This window comes from Oryzias latipes, chromosome 13 (genome assembly GCF_053564925.1).
Source record: "Oryzias latipes strain Hd-rR chromosome 13, Olatipes_Hd-rR_3.1".
Taxonomy (NCBI): Eukaryota; Metazoa; Chordata; class Actinopteri; order Beloniformes; family Adrianichthyidae; genus Oryzias; species Oryzias latipes.
In genome coordinates, this window is record NC_136249.1 from 32,256,813 (window position 1) to 32,279,854 (window position 23,042).

Here is a 23,042-nt window from a genome sequence, read left to right on the forward strand (position 1 = left end):
ATGATTCCTTTAATCTCTGGTATGAAATTAAAATGAGTAAGAACCAAAAAAATCCGTTAATTCCTCAACGATATTCTTGTCTGTTGAACGTTTTAACCAGACCAACGAACAGGTTTTTTTTACATTTATTTTGTTAAAAACACCAGAAAGGCGAACATTTCATAATCTAAAGACGAAGGCTCTTCAATTTCAATAAAACTCAATTAAAAACAAGAGTCTGAAGTACAAACAGGAAGTAACTGCTATGGCGGTGCAGGAACAGTCTTTTGTTCATAACGGCACTTTAAATTATTCACTGTAACAAAAGTCACATAAATACTCAGACATGAGAAACAAACCTGCATAGAAACCACCGAAATGCAGAACCCGACAGAATCCTACACTTTATCATAGAAAATAATGCATTTCAAAAATACTGCAGAGTTAAATATGAAATGTGTGAACGAACGGAAGTTTCTGCAACAAACAGAGAATGAATACGTTTGACAAAAGTGCAGGAATTCAGAGTAGAGAGAAAAACAGGAAGTGAAGATGAAGGCAGGGATGAGGAGCTGCGTTGGCTGCCTGAGCAGAACCCTCGTCTTCCTCAGGAAACAGTCTGGGCTCCAGAGAAGATCAGCGCAGGAAGAAGACCATCGGAAAACTCTGCATCGCCGCTGTATGACGGGTCCAACCACGTTTTATAAATATGCAAAGGCTCAAGATAAAGGCTTCCTTTTAAGCCGCTGCCTTAAATCTTCAGGGATTTCTTCACAGAAGATCTGACCTGTTAGTGTTTGACACTTTGACCTCCAGATCCAGCAAGATCACACGTCTGCGATCGAGTTCCTGGCGTAGCACCGAACTTCATTCACGGCAAAACGAGCGTTCACCTCCTTCACGAAGCTGCTCCGCCTTCGCTGAATGAATCTTCTGTGAAGTAGGTAGTTTAAGTCTCTGCTGAGTCATGCTTTGAACTAGTAAATGCTGTGGATTGGCTCATGATCTACTGAATCACTGCTTAGCAGTGGAAGATAGAGGGTCTCTCTGCTTACAGCCCACCGTTTGAACTTCCATCACGAGCTCTCCTGCTCCTCCTCCAACCTCCTCCGGTAGAAACTAAAGTGGTAACCAGCGGGTGTGTGTCCACGGACTTCCTGGAAGGTCACTCGGTGGGAGGAAGTTCAGGGATCCTTCAGGACTCCACCAGGATCTCCATCAGATTATCCAGCTCAAAGGCTTCTCTGCTCTGACCCGGGGCAGACATGGAGGACGGTACTGCAGGAGGAGGGAAACCGGCGGGGAGCGGGCTGAAGGAGGAGAACGATGGGAGACATTTCAGGTTGGAGAAGGGCGGCAGGTACCGAAGGAGGTCTTCCCCGGTGGGGTGGCCCCCGCCGAGGCCGAGCACCCCCATGTCCCGCTCCAGCAGGCAGGTGTCTATGTCCTGAAACAGATCCTCCACGGTGACGTCACCCGGCCCACCGTCCCGCGCCTTTGGCTCCGCCTGCTGCTGGTAGCTGACGCTGTGACCTCTGACTCCCGGCTTCACCCACGCCACCCCACCCTCAGAAGAGCCCGACAGGTTCTCCAGAGACCGGAGAGGCGACCGTGGAGCTGTGGGAGAGCTCCCGTCGATGGTCGAGTCCAGCACAGTCAGGATGGAGGAAATGGCGGCGGAGAGCGAGACGTCAGAGTCCGCGGACTCCCAGTCTTCGTCCTCTTCAACACTCATTGGGAAGTTCGATTCCCTGGAACTGCAGCTGGCGTGATCAGCCGCGGAGCAGCTTTCAGCTTTGTCCACTGCAGAGGCTGTATGTGGACAGCACTCCTGCTCCCTGTGGAGGAGCCCGGCGGGAGGAGGCGGCTCGGGCACCTCCATGTCCGCGGGGGGCTCCCGACACCCCTCCAGGCTCATCTGCCGCAAAGTGTTGGCAATCAGAACGGAGCGGCGCAGGCTGGGCTCGGGCAGCTCCTGGCTGCGCTGGTACTTGTTCAGCGACACGGAGAAGACGAACTGCCGCTGGCTCTCCCACACCGGCCCGCCGCTGTCCGCCAGCTCCAGGTCCTCCTGCGGGAGCTTCCGCTTCTGCCCCTTCAGGATCATTTTCACGCTGGGGAGGAGAACGGAAAACGTGAGTGAGTCGCGCCTCGGACCAAACAAAATATTCACGTTTGAGATGGAAGTTCACACAGGAGGTCTCGGTTCCCTCACACGAGGGCCTTCCTTCCTCTCACTCAAACCCAGCTACACCTGAACTAAAACATGTCTTAATTTGCTCAGGTGACCTGGTGGTTTTTTCCTTTCTACACAATCCTGAGCCATTACAGCGACTGAATCATTTGTAAAGTGATTAATACGACTCTAAAACAACGAGTCAAAAATAACCAACTCAAGTTTTTGGATTAACTGCTTAATAATCCTGCAACATCATCGCTTTGGAATCCCATTATTTTTTTGCATCTAAACGGAATAAATCAAACTTTTTTTCTTCATTCATGGATTTTTCCTCAGAGTAAAAATCTGTTTCTTCTTCATTTCTTTTTTTTTGCTTGAAAATGAACCAATCAACACGCTGATGGCTCATTTTAAATTCTTCTATAAGGTAAAATCCCTTTTTCAACAACGTCTCCACTGACTACGTAAACATTTGTCATCGTTTTATTACTGGTGAAAGTGAGTAACGGTTCTACTTTATTACATGGAGAATAATTCGTAGTTTAGCCCCCCTTTTTGCTTGTTACAGACACAAACTTAAATAGAACTTTTAAATAAAGTTTTTTTGTCATTTGCATATAAAACTCCTAACGGTTGTCTGACAGACCAGCCATCTTCAAACAGCTCAGGGGGAGAACTTAGAAACGCGGATGGATGGGGGCTGGTAACGTCTGTGTCACTCCGCGTAGGAGGGAAAACCGAGGCCGCTAAGTAAGAAAAAAAAAAGAATACGTTTGACGAATTTGTGCGCCAAAAACTACTTTTGACACACTTTGCGATTTGAGAGTAAAGTCCAAAAACTAAATTAGCAACTGTTTACGATACTTTAAACTGTGAAACCAACCTGTTGAGCTTCTTCGTCGGTCAGAGACGGAGTTGAGTTTCGGCACAGACTTTGCTGCTGGGTTACCTTCTTGCGATTCTCAAAACTCTTGTTTTCAAAAGTGCCGGAACAGTTTTTGCGCGTTTTACTCGACTCATTCGGTAATAAACCCGCAAATAAAAGCGTAGTAACCACGCTTCCAGCCGCTTCCGTTTCGACTCCACGCAGCTAACTAGTGGACTCCCGCCCGTGATTTGAGTTTCACGCCAAGTCATTGGAGTTGGGGGTTGGTGGCCGAAAGGCATTCTGGGTACTGTAGTGAATTCGCCTGACATTCCATTGAACCATGTAGCAGCAAAACGTTACTTTACGCTACATTAAGGTTCCACGGAGAACAACGGCTTTATGACTATTTCAACTCCTTAAAGAATGAACGTGGGTTGGTGTCCTAAAAATTAACGAATGCGTCTGGGGTCATTTACATAATAGTAATTCTTGAACGGTGACATCACCGGCAGAGTTTTCCTCAGTGCGGGTTAAAGTCGTACACACACGTACCAGACTGATGAGCAAGTTTACCTCCAAATACAGGCAACTGCTATTAAAAAAATACTTAGTGAGTCTTCAAAAACAAAAATCGTGCTTAAACTAAACGTTACCTTATATTATTTTAAATTCCCAAGAATTAAAGGTAAAAGACAAATGAAAAGTTTGACGAATCCCCGTTTTTGTACACGTACACACAAGATAACTTGTCTAAATAAATCAGTCTTCAAATACGTAAAACAAAACTCTGTTACCTGTAAGCAGGAGTAAAACTGTTAAGAAAAAATCAGTAAGGAGTCTTCAGTGAACATGTCAAAGTTTCAGTTGTTTTTTTTTTTTTTTTTTTTTGGTAATAATCGTTATTTTAAAGGCACATGAAGTTAGCCAGCGAGTCAAAAACTGCCTAAAGACCGCCCATTTTAGATGCATCGCTTGCTTATTTGACAAAGTAAAATGGAGCTTCCGGTTAAATCTTTTAAAAATAAAATCTGCTTAAAATGCGTCTGCTTCAAATTATAATTTTTAAGAAGGAATAGTTATAACAACTTTAAAAAGTGGTGTTTTTTCTTTTTATTTATTTTTATTCTGAGTGAAACATACAGTGGTTGCATTCATCGGCAACATTGACTCTAATCTGTGACCTAACCTTTTAGATGTTATTTTATTTTGAAAGCAAGTTAAAGATTTCCTGTTTGTTTTTTCCAGTTTTGTTGGGGTAAAAGAGACAAAACCTTAATTTCCTTTTCTCAACTCCGAATCATATTTCATTTTATCCTGAATTGTCATATTTCACTCGTGTATCGGTTGACTATGAATCATTTTAGTTTAATTTTTTTATGGCTTTTTAGCTTCTTGGAATGGTTTGAACTTAACTCCAAGAGTTGAGTGGTGTTAAGCTGTAATGTTTAATTTTTACAACCATTTTAGCATTTTTAGGATATTTTTGACCTCACAGCTTTTATATTATTCCAATACTTTAGTGTTTTATCTCTGACTTTTTTCATGGAGATATGAACAATAGCTATTTTTAGTATTTTTGCACTGTTATATCTACCCGGTTTGAATATAGCATCCAACATTGTTTTGGATATAATTTACTTTTCGTTTGTCAATTAAAGATGTAAAATCTGATGCATACAAGCATAAAAAAAACACTTCCCAACAAATACATCAGATAAAGTCATGGTTGACCTTTGACCTCATTGCTGAGGTTTGATCAGATGGCAAAGCATGTTTATGCAAACCTATGAAAAAGTCACTAATTGAAGAAGAGGCAGGTCTTTTCATCTTTATAGCTTGCTCTTAGCACCTTGAGTTTTAGAAACACAGATGCAGTTGAATGTGTTATTTATCTGCAGCTGGAAAAAACAACCTGCAGCTTTAGAAGCATCTCATGAGACTATTGGTAAAGGAACTGAGAAGTCAGGGGAAGCGTCACATGTTGAAAAGCATGAGGACAGGAAGTGAAGACTGCAAAAAGATTTGACATTTTTTTCATAGAAGTGTAAACAAATCATGTTTTTATTTATTTTATTTTGTCTTTAGTCTTCGTTAACACGGTTAGATCAATTTAAAAATAACTTTATTGATTAAAATCTTACAAATGCGTTGATCTTAAACCATGTTTTCTTGCCGATCCACTGGAAGCGTTCCCTTGGATTACTTGTACTCCCCCCAAACTCCCACTGTCTTGCCGTCCCATTCTGAGGTGGACAGACACTTGACAAAGAAATGTCCCAGGTCATGCTTGGAGATGGCTCTGCCCTTCAGCATGTTCTCTGTCGCCATATAAGTCTCAGTCAGGGGCAAATCTCCTGCAGATCAAGACAGTTTTAGACACTTTTTATGCCTTTTTGCTTATCCGAATTCCTTCCCTACTCACTATATAGTGCACTATATAGGGCGTTCTTCATTTTGTAGTGCTGTCCGAATCTACAATTCCAAAATCGAGTGTCCTAGAAATTTCCCAGAAGTCTCTGCGAAAAACCAGTGTGCGCTGATGCTCACTAGATCGGCGAATGTAGACCACAATGCATTGCATGGGAACAATTTTGGCCCAAAAAAGAAAAAATCAACATTTTCCTCTTCAGAAGACAGTGGACTTATCAATAATCGTCGCAATACGTTCATATCAATGAGATTTTGTGAAATCAATGACGTCATATCCGCTGTTCGAAAAAAAAGTAGTGAGCATTGGGGTCCGAATCGCTTTTAAAATTTAGAGCACTACATAGTGCCGCACTGTATAGTTTTTTGTCACCTAACTACTAAATAGTTAGGGGTAAGGATGGGAATTCGGACACAGCCTGAGATCTTTTTCATGTCCAGAAAAGGGGGGGACGTCCTGACCTGCGATGTGAGGCGGCATAACAGCCACATAATCCAGCCCCGATGCTTTCAGCGCGTCGTACATCCGGTCGTGATCCTCCGTTACCGGAACCAGCCGGGGTGGGACCTTGGAGCGATCCCAAAGAAGGAAGGCTGGAAAAGATTTAGAGGACAACAATGAGGGGGGAAAAAAAAGACTTTTCTTTTTTCCCAAATTTTGAGCTTTAGTGGAGCAGCTCTCATTGAAAGAAACTTCAAACAGTTAAAATCTATCCGGCTTTGCTAATTCTGAGCTGAGACGCAGGAACAGCAGATGAAGCAGATGCTCAGACCTTCCTCTGACTCAAACCTCATGAACTCATGAAATCCTACATCCTGAGTCCATCTTGCTCTAAACTGCAGAATAAAAAAGTTTCTTCTATAAAAACACAAAAGATATTTGTTTTTTTTGCAACAAGAGAAAACAAACTGCATTAAAACTTTATTTCTTTACATTGTTTTGGCGCGTACTCCTACAATTTTTCAGGTATTTTAACCATTTAACATGTTCAGCCTTTTCCAATTATGAATTTTGGTCCGTCAAATCCTTGAACCTTTTAAGATATTCCAGGACTTCCAGGATTTTTGCCTCCATTGAAAAACATTTTTTTTATTATTGTTAACTTTATTTATGGTCAATTCTGATCATTTATTTATTTGGCAATTATTACCCTTTAAGTTTCATTTTCATTCAGCAATACAGCATTCAACCCAGCATGTTCTTTACTTTTTCAGTAGGTTTGATGTTTTTCTTGATGCTTCATAAAGTGCTTCCAGAGAACCTCGGTTATAAACATTAACAGGTCTTTTAGAAATAAGCCGAATGGATTTCCGTACCCGACATGCAGCCGATCACTTTGCGGATCCCTCTGGCCTTCATGGCTTCTATGATGTTCTTGGTGCCTTCAGACATCATGGTGGTTGGACCTATGTAGCAAAAAGGAGAAAAAAAAAATCACACTTTATGACAAATTATCTCCGATGAAAATGGAGTTTTTAGAGTTTTTCATATGTTCTTGTGGCATTTTTCTCATGATGGAGGACCTTTTTAAGATTTAAGGTCAAAATGACATTTCAGAGTATTTATTTATTCAAATCAGGAAAAAATTCATTTGAAAAAGATCGTATTTGTGACTTAGAAAATATGGTGGGCGGGGCCACAAGCTCCCTGCTCCGCTCCATTCTGATGCATCCACTGTCAAAAAGTTCCATGAACGTCTTTGTTCTCCTCGTCTGAGCTGGAATCTGGATCTGAACTGTACGCCTGGATGGCTACGATATCGATCGCCGTTTTTGTTGCACTGGTATTGTTAGGTTGGGGATGTGAGGGGCTGTAAGCTAGCAGGAGAGCATGCAAACAGAAGGACGGACTCCGTATCATCAGAAAAAAGTCACAAGAACTTGTTAAAGACAGTAAAAACACAAGTTTTATTTTTAGTGGGTTTTTAAGGAAAACATGCAGAACATTATAAAAGTTTATTCTAAACTCTGTCACTGCACACAACTCTGTTTTTCTCTTTGGTCTCTTTGTCACCAGAAACTACTCTTTGCTCTGATCTTGAGAACCGAACAAAATAAAAAAGAGTTAAGAACAACAAACATAAAGTATTTATAGAAATGAATTTCTATTTGATGTTTTTGCCTGCAGACACAGAAACGGGCTATAGGGGTCAACATAACTTTGCTAATCCATTACTCTTTGATTTGACGCTTTCACACCAGAGCTTCAGCTCCAATGTTTACAGTTTTTCGACTACCGTAACTCTTCAAAAGTTTATGTAATTCATGTAAATCCAGTGGATTCTGAAGCCCAGATAAACAGGTTTGCAATAATGCTGGTAAAAAAAAAGCCAATAGGAAAAGCTGCTTTTGTTGATCGCGTAAATGGTCAAAGTTGGACAAAAATCATGTTATTTATGTCTCACTGGTCATAATAATAATAATACTAATGGGTGTTTTTTTTTGCGCTTTTCCAGACGCTGGACATTGGCTGTGTCAAAATTGGGAGGCGGCGTTCTTCCTGGGCTGCATTTGAAGGCTGCTTTACATCACAGCGCCGCCACAAGTGCTGTCCAAATTCAGCGACTCCTTTAAATGCAGCCAACAAGTTCTTCTTTTTCCCAATTTCAGGGATCGGTCTGGTGTATTCTTCTTTGCTGTCCATATCCCAAGATGCATTGCCGCCAAACCCAGAGATTTTCTGACATCAATGGTGGACTGTGAAGCGGGAGATAATTACACTTTTTTTTTTAAATTACACCTCCAAGATTAAAAGTTGGATCAAATAAACCAGGAAAACTTTGGGCTCCATGCCTGATTCACTACTCCTCACTGTTCGGGACTCACGGTTGCTAGGCGACAGGACATCCGCCGATGTAACGGCTGGAATTATGTACCGGTAAAGGGTAGACTCGTCCAAATTCACAGCTGTCAACATCTGGCCAACCCGCCCGACAAAGGACCCGGCCAATGTCGACCGGGACGGCCGCGGCCGTTGAAGGATGCAGCCCTGGAATGTGGACACCCCCACTTTGTCCATTATTCATTCATACTTGGTGAAGGTAAGGTACTGATGTAGCCACAGCTGCCCTGAGGCAGACTGACAGAGGCGTGGCTGCCATGACTGACACATTCACACACCAGTGGAGCCTCCCTGGAGGCAGAAAGGGTAAAATGTTTTGCCCAAGGACACAACAACAGTTGGCCTAACTACAGTTGGCTAATTGATCTGCGCTCATTTGTTCCTAATCTGTAAAATAGCTCAAATCAACTAAATTGACTTAAATTAGTGTCAATTGCTTATTTTTAAGAAATGTTTGTTTCTCAGATTTTAGGCACGTTAGATTTTTGAGTGCAGATTTTTGCTAAAGTGATGTGGCGCCATCCACGGTTCACGTATGAAACCTGTCCGCCTTCAGACTGGGGGGGGGGCTTACTCAGGTCGTTCCTGGTGCCGAGAATGATGATCGCAGCGTCTTGGCCCTCCATGGTCTTCTTCACATCCTCCTTATTCGTCACGTCCCCCACCACCACTCTGCACGCCTTGTGGTCGGCGGGCAGCTTGGCGGGGTCGCGCACCAGAACGGTCACATTGTATCCTGAGAAAATATATAATGGAAAAACCCGGAATTCAACAGCAAACTGATTATGTGTTGCATCTGAAAATACAACAAATTAACTTTCTATTGGAGGAAGCAGTCTTTGCCTCTGTGCTGCAGGGTGACACCAATCCCACCTCTAAAGTGCAGCAGAGATATCTGCTATCAGGAGCCCCACAGCTTGCTGTGACTCAGCACAACCAAGTGCTGCAACGTCTAACATGACTCATCAGTTTGTTTGCACTTTGATGACCAGGAGCAAAGGAAATGAAACTGCCGCTCATACACATTTTTCCGTGTGTGGTGAGAAAAAGGAAATCACATAATAAAAAGATTTACAGGACTTTTCATTGTGAGAAAACCCCATCAGCCTGTTAAAGGCTGGAAATAGGGAATCATTCACATGATATACAAAGTGTTTTAAGACTCAGCTATCAAACCTATTCTAAAGAAAAGGACAGCGTTTTTGAATCGTGCTTGTTTCAAAAATCACATCTGTAATTGCATTTGCAAAGAAAAAAATTATAATTTTACCCTCTGCGAGGTCAAATTTAATTTCAAATTAACATTTTTTCTTGTCCGAGTCCATGTGTTCACCAAAATGATCCACCCAAAGACTTTCAACAAAATTAAACACATTTTTAAAAGTAAAATTCACTTTTTGCATCTAATTATTTTGTTTTTCAAGCAACAACATTTTTTTTAAAGTAATGTTTGACTTTATCGACCTTAGTGTTGCTCTTAAATGAGGACTTTTTTTACTGAGCCTCTTTTTGTTACAAACACCTTTTGAAAATTTGTATAAGTGAAAATTGAGAGGAATAACAAGAACGCGCAGAAATAAACTACAAATCTGTCATTTAAAATAGAAATAATTTTTACTTTTAGGATTGTGTGCATTTGTGAGCTTATGAACAAATAACAGTAAAAACTTCATAACAATATTAATAATAAGCTTATTATGGAAATGAGGGTGTTGAAATATGAATACACAACGGGATGGGAAAACAAAACGGTCAACATTTTCAGAAATGGCAGATAAAAATGCACAAAAATAAAAATATTTAAATTTAAAACGTGCTGCCTTATTTTACTTGTGTGCATTTTTACCTGATGTACTACTTGACTCGGATGTGTCTCACACCTGCAGACATCACGTGACGTCGTTTACCTGCAGCCACAGCTAGTGGGAGCGTTGCCAGGCCGGTCATTCCCGTGGCTCCAAAGATCGCGACGTTTTTAACGGAGTCTGACATTATGCGAACAAATCCGGATATGCGGCGCAGCGGCAGTTTGTCCTCTGAAATGTGTCTAAAGCAAAAGACGAGCTGCCTTAAAAAGGGACATTTGACGCGCAAAGGAACGCCTCTTTCGAGGGGGAAGCCTTCCGGTTTAGACTCCTCCCATAACAAAATTTAAAGGAACAGTGTCTCTTTTCCTTTTGCCCCGCCTCAATTGGAGAGTTCACCTATTGATTCTCTTGGTTGGAACCACAGGTAAAAGGTACAGGAAACCAAAACCATAAAGATTTTGGCTAAATGTTGCATAGATAATATGCTAACAGTGTTTTGTGTTTTTTCACAAAGAAATGATACTGTATGTAAATTATTAAAGCCTGTACTGACAAAAAAGTTTTTTAAGCTTGGTCTCATTTGAAAATCTATGTTTGTGTCCGAATTCCTTCACTATTCACTATATAGTGCGTTCGCCATTTTGTAGTGCTGTCTAAATCTATGGTTGTACCATTTCCCACCCTTACACCTAACTACTAAAAAACTATATAGTGTGGCACGGTGTAGTGCCCTGGATTTTAAAATCAATTCGGACACCGAGCTCACCATTTTTTTTTAAACGGTGAATACGACGTTATCGATTTTACAAATGAAAAAACTGATTGATATGAGCGTTTTGCAACGATTATTTATAAGTCCACTGTCTTCTGCAGATAAATACGTTGATGGTTTATTTAAAAATTACATTGTTCCGACGCAATGCATTGTGGTCTATATTCGCCGATCTAGTGAGCATCGATGCACACTGGTTTTTCGCAGACTTCTGGGAAATTCCTAGGGCTCTCGAGTTTGGAATTGTATGTCCATATTCCCTATATCCTTCCTTTGTGCTATCTTAGAAGACCCCACCCTTACATTAATGTGTTATTCCTACCATGACAAAGGTGGATAAAGGTGGAAAGATTTCATGTAATCCATGGACACCAGTGAGGTTCACAAATCATTGAAGAAAAAAGGTTCAGCGCACTGTCTAGTGGGGTCTAGATGACCCAACTCCCAATGCTAAAGTGCCTAGGATAGCACAAGGGATATAGGGCGTTCGCCATGTTGTAGTGCTGTCCGAATCTACAATTCAAAAATCTAATGCCTGGTAATTTCCAAGAAGTCTGCAAAACCAGTGTGCATCGATGCTCACTAAATCGGCGAATATAGACCACAATGCATTGCGTAGGAAAATCTTTTACCAAAAAAATGTATTTAAATGTATTTTTTGATAAACCATCAACCATCAAAGACAGTGGACTAATAAATAATCGTCATAAAACTTTTATATTAATTAGATTTTAACTTGAAATCGATGACATCATATCCGCTGTTAAAAAAAAAGGGAAAAAAAGTAGTGAGCGTGGTGTGCGAATTGCTTTGAATATTCACGGAACTACATAGTAGCACTATATAGTTTTTTTAGTAGTTGGAGGTTAGGGTGGAAAGTCAGACACAGGTCATGACCCTAAAACAGAAGGAAAATTGGGACAAAACTGACAATTTGCATGGATGCGAACAATGCAAACGTAGATTCATACAGTGTATGTTTTAAGCCAAACATAAATTTATTCAAAATAAACACAAAACAAAAAAAAGATCACTGTAAAATATGAAATGTGATTGGCTTTTTCATTAAAAAATGTGAAATTTCCTAAACTCTAATAAAAAAAGGAGCAATTGTTGCCAAATAAACTTGTACATTTTATTGTGAACATACTTCTGTAACCCATGAAATAAAGGGAATTTGCTAATGAGGGGCGGGGCTTCTTTAGGTTTTCTTTCTAATTGGATGAGGACGGTAAAAATCAAAATGGCGCTTTTTTTCGTTTTGTGTCCTTTTTTTCTTCTTCTTTTCTATCTTTAAAGGGTAACTTAAATTAGTCTCTGACAGGGTAAAATGCAAATACAAACTAGCTTTGTATTGTTAAGGTTTTTTTTTCTTTTTTTTAAATGGGCTAACAAGAACTAGCTAACACAGTTTAAGCTAATTTGTAGCTAATCGGCTAAAGGTTGATGGTTTAATGTATATTTGGTAGATTACAATATCTTTTTCTTATTTTTTATGTTGATATATAACTAGAAATTACAGAAATAAATTAGAATTTGATAAATATGACATCTTTTGAATTATTAACGGCGTCTTTATTTTTGTGCACAGCGCGCCCCCTGGTGGTGGTGATTTGTTCACGCCGTAAAAACGTCTCTGGCAGCCCCTCCCTCCCTCTGCCTGCCTCCCTCTCTGCTCGCCGCACTGATGCTGATATTTCTCTCCAGCATCACCAGCGGAGAGGAGGAGGTGGTGGAGGAGGAAGGAGAGGCTGTGCCAGGTGGATACCGGGACCTCTATGGATATCCTCATCATCCCCCTCCGCCGGCTCGCAACCTCAGCACCGTCTCTGCACCTCCCTCCCTGCGGGCTGCCGCGCCGAGACGCTGCATTTCAGCGGCGCACGCAGCCCCAGTCCTCTATTGTTGTTACCCAGAAACACCGCTTCCTCTTGTAGCGGGGACTAACCGAGGGACAGACCCCGCTGGAAGAAGAAGAGCGGAGCGCCGGTGTCCTCCATTGATGGGCGCTCTCCTCATCGATTCAGACCTTAGAGGAGGACAAATCCAATCAAAAACCTGACCGCGAGCCAGCAGGTAAGACGACACGAGCGACGAGACGATGCCTTCCTTGGGGGTGTAAATGCAGTTTGGTCATCCTTGCTGGAAGGGAAGGGAGTGCGGTGCGCTTTTTCTTTTGCAGCAGCAGCAGCAAGCCGGCCTGCATTTGGGTGCAGGGCACTGCAGTGATCCGGCTCCGGTTCTCCTCTTTTTTCATCCCCCACACGTGTTGGATGGTGCACGTCCGGATGGATCCTATTGCCGCCTGCCAATGAAGATGGCTTTCATTTAAAGGAGATATGGGTTGAGGGGCAGAGCAGCGGCCTATGGGGGATGCAGCCCGGCTCTGCTGCAAACTGTAGCTTCACACTTCTGGCTTATTGTCAGCTCTTCACTTTCATCTATAAGAAAACACAAGTTTGTTTTTCTGCAGCCACAAAAACGCAGCACAGCTTGACTTATTCTTTCTTTAGTTTAGACTAAGTATGAACCTGTCCTCTACTTTATATGGAGATCAGTTATCCTATAGGTGCTGGAGGCTGATGCACTTACGTCTCTTCTTCAGTATTCCAGAGCATTTATGAGGCCTGAACCTCTGCTTTACCCGCAAAACGTCCCCTAAACTCCTGAAGCTGCCATGCATGGAGGGGTGGCATCATGTGGGGGTCAGGGAGGGTGTTAGAGGCCTGTGTACTGTTTGTACTATACAGCAAGAATTTAAAAAAAAGCAAGGCAGAAGCATGTTTTTCTTTAAAGGTCACTGTGATTAGTGAGGCAGAGCCTTTGTCCTATTAGCTGCTTTAAGCAAAGTCACTTTTATCCATCTTAAATGTACATTTTTATGCTGAGGACTTGATGGTTCAGCAAAATCTTTGTCTTTTCTGCCTTTTTAGCATGTTGACCTGCACGATTCATTCATGAAATGAACCTCAAAGTAACTGCATTGCACATAGATTACAGTTAAAGTATGGATGCTTTCTTATGTGTGTCATTTTGACCTAAAAAAACCAAAATAACTTAAACTGCAAGTTTAGATTAGTTCTTTAGATTTTGGTGGAAAGTGTTGAGGTTGCATATCATTTCTGTGGCATCAATGTCCCACTCCAATCATCTTTTGATTTCCTTTAAAAGCGTTCCCAGAGGTCTTCTAATTATGATTATGCCTTTTGTTTTTCAGCCAAAGTCATTTAATTATTGTTTTCCAAGTCATAGTTTCTGCAGAGTGGCAGTAGTTCAATAGAAATTCACCTTTGAGTTGTGGGCAGGACTGTTGGCGCAGAGCCCCCTTACCCGTCCCGTTATTGAGAGTTCTCTGTTTACAGGCTCTCCTGCTAGCTCACATTTGCGGTGTAAAAAAACAAACAAAAACCAGTGAGCAGTTTTGGAGCTATCAAGGGCGTGTGCAGTTTTGTTACAGATTTGAGCTCAGACGAGGAAAACAAAGACGTTGATGGATCTGTTTGTCTGCAAGTGGATGCATCAGAATGGAGCTGAGCACAGATGTGGCCCATCAGTTTACGAAACAACCTCAAGCTTTTTCCAATGGGATGATGTCTGCTGCTGATTCACAACGATTTGAAAAAAGAAATACTCAGATGTGCAGTTTTAATCTTAATTTCCTTTATATATATGGCTTCCATCATTAGAAAAATGCTACAAAATGTTAAAAACTCAAAAAAAAACCAATTGTTCTTGGAAGAGTCATTAAAAAAATGAGACTGACAGACATTTCTTCAGGTCTGTGCCTAATCATTCTGCAACTATTTAGTCCTCGAGAATCCCTGTGAATGATCACATCGCTCCTCCATAGAACTCCAGTCTAAACTTAAATCCAGACGCGAACATTGTTCGTCGTTGTGGATCATGTGAGGATGCAGGCCGACCAGCAGAGTGTTGGTTCCTCTGTTGTGCTCCGGATCTCAAGGTGACTTGACTTTTGTGGTGGAGTTAGAGCTGGGCGTTGGCTGCTGCTGCCGCCGCTGCTGCTGCTTACAGATGTTTGGCTGCTGAGGTGAAAGTGACCCAATGTAAAGTGCGTGTGGCGTGGCGTCAAAGTAAAGCGGAAGAAGAGGGATAGCTTCTGTCCTTTAAGCCATCAGCTACACCCGTTCTGCAAGAGGAACGTTTTTGATTGGCGGGGAATCCTAAAGCCTTGTTTTCAGAAATCCACCCTCCATGCTTGATACTGTTTACCACCTTAAATCTACACCTCTCCTAACCCTCATTCAGTGTTTAACCCTCTAACCACGGTCCAGGTGAATACTCGATTCTGATTGGCTGCTGGGTGTGCATTAAAAAGTGATCAGGCAGAGGGAGAACCGCAGATAAGTTCACCTCTTACTACTTGTTTTTAAAGGTTGTTTTTGGCTAAAGGTTGTTTTAAAGAAGCTGGCGCAGTGATACAGAAGATTTAAGATAGGTGACCGGAACTTCTTTTTTAGGCGTGCGGTTATCACTTTTTATACCATGGTCCGGGTGAATACTTGATTCTGATTGGCTGCTGGGTGTGCATTAAAAAGTGATAACTGCACACCCCAAAAAGAAGTTCCGGTCACCCACACCCTGGTCCAAATCAAGCCTGCCGGTGTGGCACGAGCCCTAAACGATAACCAAACCCAACCTGAGTACGTCTCAGGTTTATGCGGCGCCGGTCCGTCACATCCGTCTTTGTAAATCCGCTCTGACAGGTCATGAGGCGATGGAAAATATGGCTCTTTGAGTCAGGACTTTCCAGGAGGAACAGCATCTGGGGTCCAGCATCAACAATCCAGGGATAAAACCGACTGAGTGTTACCTTTAATGACCTCGGTTGTCATGGTTTTTATGATGATCAGATTGTTATCTGGTGTTAAAAGTTTAGTATTACAAATCAGTGCTTTTAGTCTGAATCCACTAGATCATTTATTTCTGTCCTTTATTTCAAAACCAGTGTGTGAATAACCTTCTGAGGTCGTATTTATCTGTCGACTAACTTTTGTTGGGTAGAAAACAGAACCGTTCCGGCTCTGGCTGTGTCACCCTCTCTCACCCGGCGTTATTGAGGCTAACAGGAGAGCAGGTGATGAGGATGGGAGACGGGTGAGAGAGGACGGCTGGAAACCTGTGAAAGACGATGAAAGGAGAGACAGAGTGTGACGTTTTCTCGCACCATCGGTGTAAAGGTGACTTATTGTGGTTACCCACGGCGACAGCATCACCGGAGGGAGTGGGGGGATAATAATGTTAAGTGGTTTAGATGAGAAAGTGTGGAAACAGTCGGTTCCTTACTCGCACACAAATTCAATAACTTTTAGGTATTTAATCATGTTTCAGCAGCAAATGTTCAAAGAAAGCCAAGACGCACTTACCCATAGCTGTGACACCACATTAGGGGACAATGGCAGAAAGCACAATGACACAGCTCTTGTTCACACAAACCACCTTGAGGGAAAACAGAGATGGCCTCTCCGAGGACTGAGCAGTTCTCTTTAGAGGCCGTCCTACAAACCAGACGGAGGGAAGACTTCAAGCCCACCATGGGTACGAGAAGCGCTTCCAGTGATCTAAACCCTCTTCAGAATGAAAAAGATGGACGACATCTGAGGCACTAAGTGCTTTATCTCAGTGCTCTCCAACCGTTTTTGGGCCGCAGACCAGTTTAAGGTCAGACAATGTCTTCACGGACCGCTCCAAACGGGGCAGAAAATACATTTTTCAAGATAAAATGCCACCACATGAAACATAATTTGTAAAGATAGTTTGATATTTAAGATTAAATGAAACATAGTTATTGATTTGTAGAAGTTGTTTGGGATTTGTAAAAGTTCCATAAAGGCAACATTCAGGTTATTTTTCAGGGCAACAAGAGAAATCATAAATATTTTTTAAATGAATCTTCATTCATTGTTTATTTCTCTTCACCAAGGAGGAGGATTTTCTGTGGTAAACATTCTTAACAGTTTGAAAGCCTGCCTAACTTAACTCTGCTTTAGGAAAAGTCTTAAATGTCCTTTTTACAAGTTTCCACAAATCAGCAACTTTTTTTTCATTGAATCCTAATTCTTTGTCAAATATTTGCAGCTGGTTTAAACTTAGCCTTTGTTTAGAAACCACGAAAATGTAATATAGGTTTTCGCTTAAAGTCAAAGTGGAGGCTAACAAATGTGTCTGACTTTTAAGGTGTGATGGATAGATGAAGCAAAATAAAATGACACTACTGTCAAAAAATGGTATTTTCTAAATATATTAAAGGGGAATCCACCACGTTTGCCTCTTAATTATCAGCGTACATGTAACATTAGAATCAGTCGCCATATGTTATGCAAAGTGGGATTAACTCGCAATAAATGCAAAGTGGGAAGAAGACTCCTGTTTTTGTCTGTAAATAGCAGATTTATTTTTCTTTGAAGTCAAATACTTGTAGGTTTGGGGCTTTTAATTTGGCGGTCCGAGCATCAGCAGCTGTAAGAAGGTAGCGGATGCATTTAAGACACGTGACCAAGGCCAACGACTCGTCATCTTCCCAGAGCAAGTCCTAAACCAATGTGGTGGACACAATCTAGTAGTTTTCCAAAATAAAACTTCCTTCCAAATCAGAAAATAAACACAACAGAAAACGATCTACGTGAACACATCTGTTTATATTTCCTGTCTGCAACCTGGTCTCGGGTTTGGGGACCATTGCTTCATATTTGGGAGAACAGAATAGACCTCTCATCTTTCCTTAAGTATCACAGCGTTCAATAACACACGTTTAAGTTGTTTATTTAGACCTGAATGGGTTCAGTTTAGTGACAGTGTGACCCCCCCCCCCATGTGTTATGGACAGATGAGGAGAGTGTGTGGTGTTTTCCACGGGGTGGATGTCAGAGATCACACACCCACGGAAGTGACTCCTGCTCTGTCCTGCAGCCCCATGCAGGGATCAGAGGGTCTGCAGCTGTTGGGGGGTCTGATCCGTGAGAGGTGCAGCCACAGTCTGCACCCCCAACTGCCTGAAACTCGGACCTCCTGGTGCCTGGTCCAGTCAGTCATCAGAACCAGCACCAGACTTTGCCTTTGCACTGAAGAAGTGTAAAAGCTCAGCGTTTTAGTAACCAATATTTAGACATTTGTCCATTTACCCGAGTGAGTGAAATAAAAGTGTGGTAGAGCGGCCCCCTCTGAGACATGGAGGTTGTAGGTTTGAATCCAAAGTCAGGTCATACAAAAGACTCAATGGGGGGGGGGGTGTTGTGTAATGAGTGCTGCCGTGACTGCAGCTGGAAACAGATCAAATCTTTTCATTCAGAGTCGCTGCTTTAGACTGAAAACCCTGAAAAGGGGGAAGAGTTTAATTTTCTACACATCTAGACAAACAAACAACAGCAGTGAGCTGATTGTGTTTGCCTTAAATTTGGGGGTGGGGGGGGGGTGGACTCTTTTGCCTGGAGCTGACTGATCCTTCAACAGCTGAGCCTAACAATTAAAAGAGATAACACACACACACAGACACAACACAACCCCTACCAGCAAATTCTAAGCTGGTATCTTATTATTGAGCTTATTTTCGTTTCTACCCTTAATGTCTTGGCCTCAACCGCCCCCTTACGGGTAGATACGGCCCGTCGAAATGGGCAAACCTGTACAGGTGGACCGCACGAAATGCTAAGATCGTTGACAGCTGGGTGAGACCTTAGAGCAGAAAATGTTCCTCCGCATTCATTTCAACGAGCACGCCACCGGTGACCGGTTGTAGCAAACCTGCACTGTGCGAGGAAGCTGTCAATGCTGTTGGAACAAAACTCATTTGGCCAGCGTCTTTATTCTTGAGTCGTTCTGAGCGTACCTGGAAATGATCCATGATTCACTGAAGAGAACTATTCTGTCCGTTTCAGAAACGGGGAGAAGAACGTCTATTTGCTTGAACTAACAGACACAGCCTCAATCTGAATTCATTTCATTTGAGAACAGCAGCTTTGTTCTGCAGATGGTTCCCTGTCTGGTTTGATCAATGAACCAGATTTGTTGTGTCGATGCTAAAGAACATTTTAACATTTTATCAAGACATGGAAACTCTTAAAACAAAGGCAGACCAGTTTATTTGAAAGTAAATGCAAAGACTCAAATCCGTTTGTGTTTTGAGAGCCTCCACATGGCTCTGCCTTCATGCAGGGCTTCCAGTTCATGTACATCAATGGTTTCTTGTATTGTTGGGCTTTACTGCAGTCCTTTGTTTGCCTCATCATCAGATTGAAGACGCTGAAATGCTGTTGTCGTCTCCAGGGAGGAAGTCTAAGGGTTCTGCAGGACACGGTGACGTGTGCTTGATGTGGCTTCACTGGCTTCCCGGGTTTTATGTTGGTTTGAAGGGGGCCCTCGTGATGAAGAGGTCCATAAAAAAGATACAAAAAATACAAATCACCTGGCAGTTTTTCCAAGACTGCTCATTTATTTAATGACCTGACTCAATTTTAATGGTTTAATTGTCTTTAAAGGTTTAAAACTTTGACAATTTTCTGCACACATTTGAAAACCTGACTTAAGGGTCACTTTGATTGGTTCATTGATTAAGGATTATTATTGACGGTGGAGGCTGATGGTTCAAGTTTTTGCCCACAAAAAGTGTTGATGGAGTCATCCCAGCTAGTTGTACACAACCTGTTGTGTTTTAGTGATTTTACAAAGAAACATTAATGAGAGAAGCTGCTGCTGCTGGTTTTACTATTTGACTCTGGAGGCCAAAAAATCAGCAGCAAATGAAATCATTTTCCATCAATACTTGCTTTGAGTAACTTAGAATGAAAGACATAAATGTTCTGATATTCTAAATGAGTCATTTCTTTCCTTTGAATTGGCTCTGATTCCCATGTGGGACCAGCCATGCGTACAAACATTTGCCCCCTCCCATCATAAAAGCACCAAAGGTTTTTTTTTTTTCATCCTGGAGACACATCTGCTCTTTGTTTCATTGGCAAGAAAGACACTTTTTGTTGTGTCACGTGTGTACTTTTATCACCACATTTATTCATTGTCCTTCAATCAGATTTTTAATGTATGTTTTTTATTTTTTACCAAAATGATCGGCTTTAAACGTAGTTACTAATGTGACGGTGGGTTTACACACACTCACATCCCCACTTAGACAGAATACCCACTCTGTCATTTTAAAAGCCTAAATCTGAGCTTTTTTTCCTCTTTGTTTCTGTGCTACATGCTAGTATTTCAGTTCCCGTTTATGAGCTGGCATTGTTTTAACACGTATGTTCTAACTGAACCGCCTCTGAGGACAGACAGTGGTCATTGATCTCCTGCTGCCGAGCGGTTGATGAGCATCACTAACTGACAAGTTGTTGTTGTTTTTTAACTTTTTTTTATTTTTTGTCACAACTAAAATACAGTTCTGTTTTCTGAAGTTTAGGTGTTGCTTTGAACTGTCTGGATGTGAGATAAATAAAAAAGCAGCTTTTATTTTTGCTTTGTTCTGACATTGTTTGAACTGACAGATCATTTATTTTTAGCAGTTTGCCACTTTCAAATAAGCAGAGGAAAAGAACTAAAGAGCAAGCATTGCATTATTGTTATTGTTATTTTTTGTTTGTTTAATGTGTTTTTCAAGACTAAATTGAAATAGCTTTATATACCTTCTAGCCTGTAGGGACTGGATCTGTCCACAGACATTCACGTTGGTTTACTGCAAACGTGTAAACGAGTCGTCCAAATTGTTCCTGTCCATTTTGGCCGCCATTCAAAAAACAGATTTGTTAGTGGTTTCTTTCCTCTTCACTACTTTTTTTCTGTGGGTTTCAGGGTTTCGGGCGCGATGGCCAATGCCTCCCCAGACCTGGACAACGCAGAAGCCCAGCGCCAGCTCAACAACAACAACAGACCAAACAGCTCGGGATTCTGGGAGGCTGAGTGTACGAGCTCCAAGCTGTTTGAATGCTCCCGCATCAAGGCCCTCGCAGGTCAGAGGCCACGCCCCTTTCTGCTCAGACACAGACCTCAGCTGGACTGCATTCTGCAGCCATGCAGGGGTTTTGTTTGTTAAGCTATAAATACAGGAACTGTTAAAGAACAAATACTATTTTACGTGTTAAATTTTAATGGCATATATGTGCTTGCTAAGCTAAGGATTTGAAATTTAGTTAACATTATGAATCAAACACTTCCTTTTCTTTTAGTCTTTGACTGTGTTGTTTTATCTTTCTCACAGATGAAAGAGATGCAGTCCAGAAGAAGACTTTTACTAAGTGGGTCAACTCTCATTTGGCCAGAGTGAACTGTCGCATATCTGACCTCTACAACGACCTGAAGGATGGCTACATGCTCACCAGACTGCTGGAGGTCCTCAGTGGAGAGTTGCTGGTGAGGAAAACCACTTTCACTGTCTGGTCCTCCAGCGTTTTCAGGCCACGGACCGGTTTAATGTCACAGACCGTCCTGTACGAGGTTGAAGTGGGTGTCTATTTTTATTTTGTTTGGCTTCCAGTTTCCCTTCACTTTTGAGGGTAAAGTTTATCTTCATCCTCTGTTAAATATCTTTAAACTTTATTTGTTCACTAGAATTTGTGTAAGAAACTGTTAATTTGAGATAGAATTTTAGTGTTAACCCATAAAAGTGGCAGAATTTCACTGAACGCCTCACACCTTTTTCCACTTTCTCTTGTTTTTTTTTTCATTTTTCGTTTCCATTTAAAAAATAAAACATCTTATTAAATTAGAATACTTAAGGCGAACACGGAAAAAAGAAAATGGGTGATGAATGGATACTAGTCCGTTCTCCGAGCGGACGGAAACGGACCTTCCAACAGACCTCAAGGGGGAGAAGTGGTGATGCCCACCTTGGATGGACCGTCCACTGCCCAGATTCTACAGAAGGGGGCCAGAACCCTTCGCCCTAACCTTTACCATAACTAAAAACTAAACTAATATATACTAATTATCATAAATCCACCATTAATTAGCAGAATCCTCTTAACATTAGACAGCCGGTTGCTGACTATTATGGCGTGTGGGAACAACTGACACAATAAGTCCATATTTCTGGTAAAGACTCCTGGTTTTTGTTTGTCAAATACAGCTTTCTTTTATTTTGAAGCTGAAGGACTCTTTCTTTTTTTTTTTTTACTCACTGACTCTTTTCTGCCAAAACAAGCTTTCCATGTTCGCGGATGCAATTTTGACACATTACGGAGGGACTTGAAATGCATCAAGACTGAGTCAGATGTGGTAGGGAGAATCCAGGAGTTTTCCAAAATAAAACTCCTTCCAGAATCAGCATAGTTTGTAGGTCATGTATTTTTCTCTGCAGCTCCTAGTCTGCATCGTTTAACAATAGTGACAATACACCTACAAGATTTATACACTCAGGTTTACCGGTTAAAAGTGGTTTCAAAAACGTAAAAATAAAGAACAAAACAATACACAAAAATGAATTCTTGCAAACTTTTAGACCTTCAGGATCTCCCTTCAGCTGATGTCACTGTGAGAATCAGAGGATAATAATTATTATTAGCATTATTAAGAAGATATCTCTATTTATTGAACTTAAAAGAACTTTATTTTGAAAGTCTGGTTTAGTTTAGATATGAAAATAAAAGCTTTTAATTAAAAACAAGGACGTTTTTTGTTTCTGTATTCAGTCATTTTAATTTGAGTTCAAAATGGGACTAAAATTTGTCATAGGACTGGGTCAGAAAAAGAGGATACAGTGATTCTACGATTAAAAGACTCAAAGGAACCAAAGCCATAAAACCTTTTAAGCTTCTGTACACAGCTCTTCAAAAGTCTGTAAGTCTGTAAGATTGCAGAGTTTGCTGAGTTTCTGAATGGAATGTCTTTCTCCTAATGCTTGTCGTACCGACAGAATTAACCTATTCAAGGAATTCATTAGTATCTCATTTTCCCAAAGCCAAGACCCACGCGAGGCCGCATGCGGATCCACTGCCTGGAGAACGTGGACAAAGCCCTGCAGTTTCTCAAAGAGCAGAGGGTTCACCTGGAAAACGTGGGCTCCCACGACATCGTGGATGGAAACCACCGCCTCACCTTGGGCCTCATCTGGACTATCATCCTGCGCTTCCAGGTCAGTTGGAGACATGCAGAACTTTGCAGAGTTTGCATGATGAATCTGATGTCCAGCGTGAATGAGAGGGAGAAGCTGCGTC

At 41.7% G+C, this 23,042-nt stretch overlaps 3 protein-coding genes across 12 annotated transcripts in view; 1 reads left to right on the forward strand and 2 right to left on the reverse strand.

The window, feature by feature from the left end:
- Window positions 1-88: 88 nt before the first annotated feature.
- Window positions 89-3,985, reverse strand: sertad3 (SERTA domain containing 3). 2 transcript variants are annotated; one of them, XM_004075495.4, is made up of 2 exons: window positions 3,042-3,490; window positions 89-2,093 (listed from the first exon to the last, which is right to left on the reverse strand). In XM_004075495.4, exon 2 carries the CDS (start codon window positions 2,084-2,086, stop codon window positions 1,175-1,177), a length of 912 nt encoding a protein of 303 aa, XP_004075543.1. In that variant the 5' UTR covers window positions 2,087-2,093; window positions 3,042-3,490; the 3' UTR covers window positions 89-1,174. The 2 variants fall into 2 exon arrangements, with proteins under 2 accessions (XP_004075543.1, XP_011480541.1); XM_011482239.4 differs by lacking the exon at window positions 3,042-3,490 and adding an exon at window positions 3,821-3,985 and having other exon boundaries at window positions 110-2,093.
- A 1,146-nt stretch (window positions 3,986-5,131) lies between these two features.
- blvrb (biliverdin reductase B) lies at window positions 5,132-10,409 on the reverse strand. 2 transcript variants are annotated; one of them, XM_020708053.3, is made up of 5 exons: window positions 10,176-10,409; window positions 8,870-9,031; window positions 6,771-6,860; window positions 5,916-6,047; window positions 5,132-5,380 (listed from the first exon to the last, which is right to left on the reverse strand). In XM_020708053.3, the coding sequence occupies exons 1-5, from the start codon at window positions 10,285-10,287 to the stop codon at window positions 5,226-5,228; spliced, it is 651 nt and encodes a 216-aa protein (XP_020563712.1). In that variant the 5' UTR covers window positions 10,288-10,409; the 3' UTR covers window positions 5,132-5,225. The 2 variants fall into 2 exon arrangements, with proteins under 2 accessions (XP_020563712.1, XP_004075298.1); XM_004075250.5 differs by having other exon boundaries at window positions 10,203-10,404.
- A 2,194-nt stretch (window positions 10,410-12,603) lies between these two features.
- Window positions 12,604-23,042, forward strand: part of sptbn4b (spectrin, beta, non-erythrocytic 4b) — a 100,890-nt gene continuing 90,451 nt past the window's right edge. For all 8 annotated transcript variants that reach the window (XM_078930181.1, XM_023962066.2, XM_023962067.2 and 5 more), the window contains exons 1-4: window positions 12,604-12,951; window positions 20,683-20,840; window positions 21,089-21,240; window positions 22,787-22,960. In XM_078930181.1, the coding sequence (XP_078786307.1) occupies window positions 20,696-20,840; window positions 21,089-21,240; window positions 22,787-22,960 (471 nt within the window). In that variant the 5' untranslated portion in view covers window positions 12,604-12,951; window positions 20,683-20,695. The remainder of the gene's footprint in view (window positions 12,952-20,682; window positions 20,841-21,088; window positions 21,241-22,786; window positions 22,961-23,042) is intronic.

Coding starts and splice junctions, on each gene's coding strand:
- sertad3 (XM_004075495.4), bottom strand. CDS start 2,086: ATGATCCTGAAGGGGCAGAAGCGGAAGCTCCCGCAGGAGGACCTGGAG.
- blvrb (XM_020708053.3), bottom strand. CDS start 10,287: ATGTCAGACTCCGTTAAAAACGTCGCGATCTTTGGAGCCACGGGAATG. Junction 6,048..6,770: donor AGTGATCGGCTGCATGTCGG/GTACGGAAATCC, acceptor AATCTTTTCCAG/CCTTCCTTCTTTGGGATCGC. Junction 5,381..5,915: donor TATGCCGCCTCACATCGCAG/GTCAGGACGTCC, acceptor CTTGATCTGCAG/GAGATTTGCCCCTGACTGAG.